We start from the raw sequence: 6015 nt of genomic DNA, 5'->3' as shown, positions 1-6015 counted from the left end.
GCCCACAGACCTTTTATTTATTTATTTATGTATTTATTTATTTATTTATTATTATTTCCCCCCCCCCATTACCTGACAGTCATGTCAACCAGGTACAATGGGCTGATATAGATTTTATTATTATTAATGGCTTTATGATTATTATATAAACAATACTAAGCACTTGTGGAAACATCTGTGTGTAAACAGTTAATAAACTAAACTCACAGTGGGCATGACATGTATTAGCATCCTTCTTAGCAATGGGTTAAAAACTAAACCTTAATCTATATGTTGGAGATGATTCTCTTGCAAAAAGTAAGTGCTAGACTCTAACTATATGATCTCAAAAAGAGAAGCATCCTTTTACCTACAACAAAAGTAACCACCTTGCAGTGTGACATTATTCTGAACTGATTTTGTTTTGGTTGTCAAAATGTATCTGTAGCTACTGTATATTACATTTTCTATAGTGTATTAATTTTGAAATGTCTTGTTAGGTAAATAATGGTACTCTTTCTGCAGGTTGGCAATGGAAGTGTTGCACAGTTGCAACGAATTCCGCTTCCTGGTCCTGAGTTGCTGGAGGAGGAACCACTTTATGTTAATGCTAAGCAATACAATCGGATATTGAAGAGAAGACAAGCAAGAGCAAAGCTTGAAGGAGAGGGTCGCATACCAAAGGAACGTAAAGTAAGTATATTGCTTTGTCATGGAAATAATATTGACATTTTCATTATAATGTTTATATGTATAATTGTTGTCATTTGTGTAGGTACTTAGTACTCTGATCTCATGCACGTTTCGTTATTTGCTGAAATGACTTTGTAGTATTCATCAGAAAGTTGCCATAAGTTTTATAGTTTTAATTAATGTCATGGTAGATGCTAATTCATCTGCAATTTGCAATGAATTTCAGAATTGTTATGTATAAATTCCACTAAATTACACATCAAGTGCTTTTTTCTATTTTCTTTTAGAGTGAATTATATTTTTTAAAGTAAAATGAAGAAGGTACTCACGTTTCGTATTTTCTTTTCAGAAATACTTGCATGAATCAAGGCACCGACATGCAATGAACAGAATACGAGGAGAAGGTGGTCGGTTCCATAAAGGACAGTAAGTACCTGTGAGGTTTAGTTTGCCTGATAGCATTTGAGTATTTTTTCAGTAACTTTACTTTAGATTTTGGGCTGGAATAGCAGTCAGTCACTCATAAGCGATACCTGTTGGGATTTTTAAGACTGTGTATTGTGTGTCTTGTGAATGGAGAGAGGCCTGAGTTTAAGCATGTCCTGGGTCATGACTTGTTTCCATATTAGGAAGGGGAATGCCCTATAATGTAATTAATGTCTCATTTGGCAATTGTTGGCCAATGTTGTATGTGCTTACACAAGGAGAATCAAGTTTTTTGAAGTCTCTTACAAGGATTTCTTGATAAATGACTCAAGCCCCATGAGGAAATTTATGATGACATGCAGTGTACAGTATTACATTTTTGTTCTTTTCTCCTTTTTTATGTTTTTTTTTGTTTTTTTTCTTTCTTTCTTTCTTGAAGATATGTGTAAATTTATTAGACATGTAAGACATTGTCTGATAAGTGGTTTTGAAATTGATAGAAAGTCTATGATTATATCTCTGACACGATAAGACTATTTCGAACATGAATATTTGTACGGCTTAAGGGAAAATAATTGGTGAAGCCATAACTGTAGTTTACCTACATGGTTTAAGTTTCTATGAATCAGCATTTGATCAATCCTAATGTCTTATCCTGGCTTGAGTTTGATTATAAGATTGAGTTGTATCCTTTCTTTGGAGAAACTATTTGCTATTAAACAGAAAAAGGGATATTTGAAAAGAGTATGGAGGTTGCTTATGGCAGTATTGTTATGGAGAAGTGCAAATCAGTTTATAGTTTTATTTGTTTTAGCGAGAGGCCACACTGTAAAAAATAATTATTAATACAATGAGGAGTTGTAAGTAATCTAATTATATGAACCAGACCAGACTAAGCTCAAGCTTGGAGTAAGTCTTTGGTATCTGACCATGATGCGGAAAACAATAGGGTTATGGCCTCACCAAGAGATGTGTAATGAGTTTTTCATTACCTCAAAATCATTTAGGTTCAGACAGTCCCACAGGTGGATTTTTTTTCCTTTTTTTACAGTGCCAATAACAACTGCATTAATAACAACTCAGACACAAACCACTCGAGGTGAGTTGCAGATCGTGGCATTTACCGTTAGAATAATTTCGGTCGTCGGAGAACCAGTGCAGGCCCCAGCAGCCTCAGCTTGTTTTTCCAATACTTTGGGTCTTTGATATAGGATGTGCATAGGAAGGTAGGCCATAATTGGATATCTTGTGTGATCAAGATTTTTTAGGTGTGCTTTTGTTACTATAGTTGATTGGATGGAGCTTTAAATCAACTAAGCCAAAGCAATGTCATACTACTTGGTTGTTACATTATGAAAATATTTAAATCTCTCTATCTACTATTTTATGTGCTATTAGAATACACATCTGATTATAAAAGGAACTAGAACAAGTGATGGTGAAGAAAGAGATCCGTAGCAACCAGCGTCTAGAAACATACTGGCCCATTTGAAATGAATGATTATGAGGTTGTGACATTGTGTCACCATGTCTTGAATGTCTGACATGTATTTCTTTTCTGTTTCATTTTATCTATAATAAATGTCAGATTGGTAAATGTGCCTATTTAACATTAATATGTATCTTTTTGTATTTACAGAGAAGACATGATGGACAACCTAGGAGGATTGGGTCTACAGGTATGAGAAAGGATCATGAAAGTGTAGATCATGCTAATACTTCAAAAAATATTTTTTTCTAGGGGCAAAAACTATTGAAAGGTTTTAGTATCAAATCTGAGTATTAGGAGAAATTTTGTCTGTTTCATAGACTATTTTTATATGAGTTGAGGCATTTTGGATATTGCTCAGAAAATTTGGGCTAAGAGTTGCTTATTTTCTCATTACTTCATCAGTGCTGGAGGTTGCTGATTTAAATGAACTTTTACTTGTAAGGATATAGTATTTGATATTTTTTTTTCCCTTTGGTTGATTGTGATCACTAATACTTCCATAAATTTGCAAGTTAAATTTTTTTTAATTGTGCATTGCACAACTATGAAAACACAGAACAAGGATTAACTTAGTTTGTAATTGTTTGGAATTATTTCAGTGAATACACTTACCTTTCAGAATGGAATGGATGAGCTGATAACAGGTGATACTGTTCAGACCAGAGTTCCTGATACTAAGGTGTTTGTTAGCTGAGATAACATGTGTCCTTCTGATTTGAATTCAGGTAATTTGTAGTTTGTACGTGCATTCCCTCGAAAATGTATATGAGCCTCATTAGTTACTCTTTGTGTGATATAACATGCTCAAGTTTACAGTGTTTCATCTAAAATCATAGGATTAATATTGAGGTGATATTCTTTGAATTGAAGTCTATGTTCAAGTTCTTATCTCAAAACCAAACTTTAGTTTGTTAATTTACTGCATCTAAAAAAACATTTTTTTCCTTTCAGAAATAAGTTGATGTATATGTCCAACTTTTAGAACAAAGTACTTATCTGCTGAAGTTTAAGAGAGGACCAACAGGCAGAAGATGTGACACTCAATTAGGAGCTGTAGTCTCTTGTGTTTCAGTTGTAACTTCTAACTGAAAAGTTTGCAGAGAACTACTATCTCCATTTGCCAGGGCTTACCTGTGAGAATAACTTGTGCCAGTGAACTATTTTAAGCTGCCAGTTACCATGATTGACTGAGTTAGAATCTATTGCAAAATCTTGAATATAAGGAAATGTTCAGTACTTAAGACAAAGGCATCTTTCATTTAGTTTTTAAGTTCTCTTCCTGTGGAAGTTCCATAGTTTATTCACTACTGTGCTACTGCAGTCAGAGCAGTACCTCATTATTTAATAAAAATACATATATATAGAAAAAACATGATAGCTGATTAAAACTAAGGATGATCTTTTAGTTTGAATGAAAATTGCCTGATATGGGAAGGTAGTAAAACCATCCTTTTATTTTAATTTGTGGACACTTGTAAATATGTACAGTTTTTAGGACAGGATATGTTTTAAGTTCCACATACCCTTTTTTCCACCATTGAATTATCCTGCCTATTGTACATACATGTTCTCACATTGTCTCAATGCTACAACTGTTCTTGGTGAAGTTTTCGTATTTATCTTGTATGTAGACCACTACATGATTGTCTGGCAGGTTCTAAAATGGTAAAATACAAATGGGATTATATTTTCTTTAGCAATAGTCAGATGCAATGAATTCCATGCCCAAAGTATTTTTATAGTTTTTTTGTAATCAGTGTTTGTATTTAATGTTATTCTTTTGTTCACTTGCAGAAGTTCTATTTTTGAAGCACTTTACCAAGGTCTGTGAGGCAATCAGTTCCTGACAGTGTAAAGCTTCTGAAGTTTTCATTCTGTACATATCTTGGAAATAAAAGAGAAATGTGCTAAAATCTTTGTGTACAGAAGATAAGGCCAATTCCTTTTCATATCCTTTAAACTATATTTCACTGGAAAAAAAGAGTGTCCTGTTGTGTTGGTTATGCATTCACTGATTTATGAAATGAAGTGTGCCAATAAAATGAATCACGGCAGTATCATACTGCACTTGAATACATTTCAGTCGTCTTGCAAGTCCAACTTGTTAGATTTTTTTTCTTTTGTAATAAAATGTTGTTCTAACGTTTTGGTTTTATTGAATATTGGAAATTTACCATTACAAAGTCATATTTGAACATGACTATTTACAACCTTTGTACAATATACAGTAAGAACTCCTGCTCTCAACATAACACCAGCTACAAAGTGATATACTGTATAATGGGTCAATTTTGTAAACCTACAAAATCTTGATGTATATATATATATATATATATATATATATATATATATATATAAAAAACAAAACAAAAAAACATATCCTAAAAATTACAGACAAAACATGAAGTAAACAGGTCTTCCAGAATGTAACTGCATTTTCTCCCAAGAATATTTTCCAAGTGCATTATTTTGATTAGCCCCAACACTTGCTATAGTATTTGTTCTGCATTCCATAATACTGAAACCTTTTAATATATAATTAATATCAGTTTGATGGTAATATTTATATAATAATCCAACTTAATAATAATCTTCTGTCTAGCTATCTTGATGGACATTTTTTTTTTTTTTTTTTTATAAAATGTATCTCCTTTGGACTGTTGCCTTTACCTCAGAATTATGATTTTTTTCTCTTAGTAATGTACATTTAATCAGTGCTATCTAATATCTGAAGTTTTATACACATTTGTATATTTTTCTATATCTGAATATTCTTAAATCTGCTACTGAAATAAAGAGAAAAATTTAAACAAAATATTTGTATCAGTCTTCCATACCACCATCAGTCAAGTACACTAAAAATTTACAGATATAATTTGTTTGGATAAATCAAGATTTTAAAAAGAAGTAATATGAAGAATATTGGCCACTGAGGATGTAAAACTAATTAAAACTCCAAAATGCTCACTGCTGATATGCATTAAGAAGAGACTTACTGACTTTTACTTTCTCTTTTTATGAAAGATGCTGGTAATACGAGTTGAGACAAGTAACTTAAATTATATTAATACAAGCAGTAAATATAAAAATTTAATATAGATATTACCAAAAAGCTCATTACTACATGCATTTCAGAACATGTCTTGGATTGTAGGTTTCACACATACAAAAAAATATATGGATAGTGATGCTCCGAACATTTATGTAATACACAAGACTGGATTTCTTCCAAACTTCTATACTGAAAACTTGCTCTAAAACATTAGCTAAGCAGTTTTATTTTTCTTAGATTTTAAATAATATGAATAACTGTTAAAATACAATAATTGATAACAAACTGCCATCATGTTATTCAATAAAATGATATTCTTGTTTCATGACATGAGATTAACATTGCACAACAATATGAAACGGCACACATGCGC

General features: G+C 32.0%; 2 protein-coding genes across 16 annotated transcripts in view; one reads left to right on the top strand and one right to left on the bottom strand.

Moving 5' to 3' along the window:
• Nf-YA (nuclear factor Y-box A) overlaps positions 1–4927 on the top strand; it is a gene marked incomplete in the record, with an annotated part of 13965 nt that extends 9038 nt beyond the window's left edge. The window contains 6 exon segments of the mRNA XM_070140856.1: positions 505–672; positions 1022–1098; positions 2150–2197; positions 2738–2777; positions 3210–3315; positions 3542–4927. Of these exon segments, the coding sequence (XP_069996957.1) occupies positions 505–672; positions 1022–1098; positions 2150–2197; positions 2738–2777; positions 3210–3284 (408 nt within the window).
• LOC113823866 (protein draper) overlaps positions 4733–6015 on the bottom strand; it is a 161315-nt gene continuing 160032 nt past the window's right edge. For all 15 annotated transcript variants that reach the window (XM_070140844.1, XM_070140849.1, XM_070140848.1 and 12 more), the window contains one exon: positions 4733–6015. This exon is cut by the window's right edge and continues 1549 nt beyond it. The gene's annotated coding sequence lies outside the window, so the exon portion shown is untranslated.

Source organism: Penaeus vannamei, chromosome 27 (genome assembly GCF_042767895.1).
Source record: "Penaeus vannamei isolate JL-2024 chromosome 27, ASM4276789v1, whole genome shotgun sequence".
NCBI classification, from domain to species: Eukaryota; Metazoa; Arthropoda; class Malacostraca; order Decapoda; family Penaeidae; genus Penaeus; species Penaeus vannamei.
Note: the sequence above shows the minus strand (reverse complement) of the source record. Positions and strands in the feature narration are given on the sequence as shown.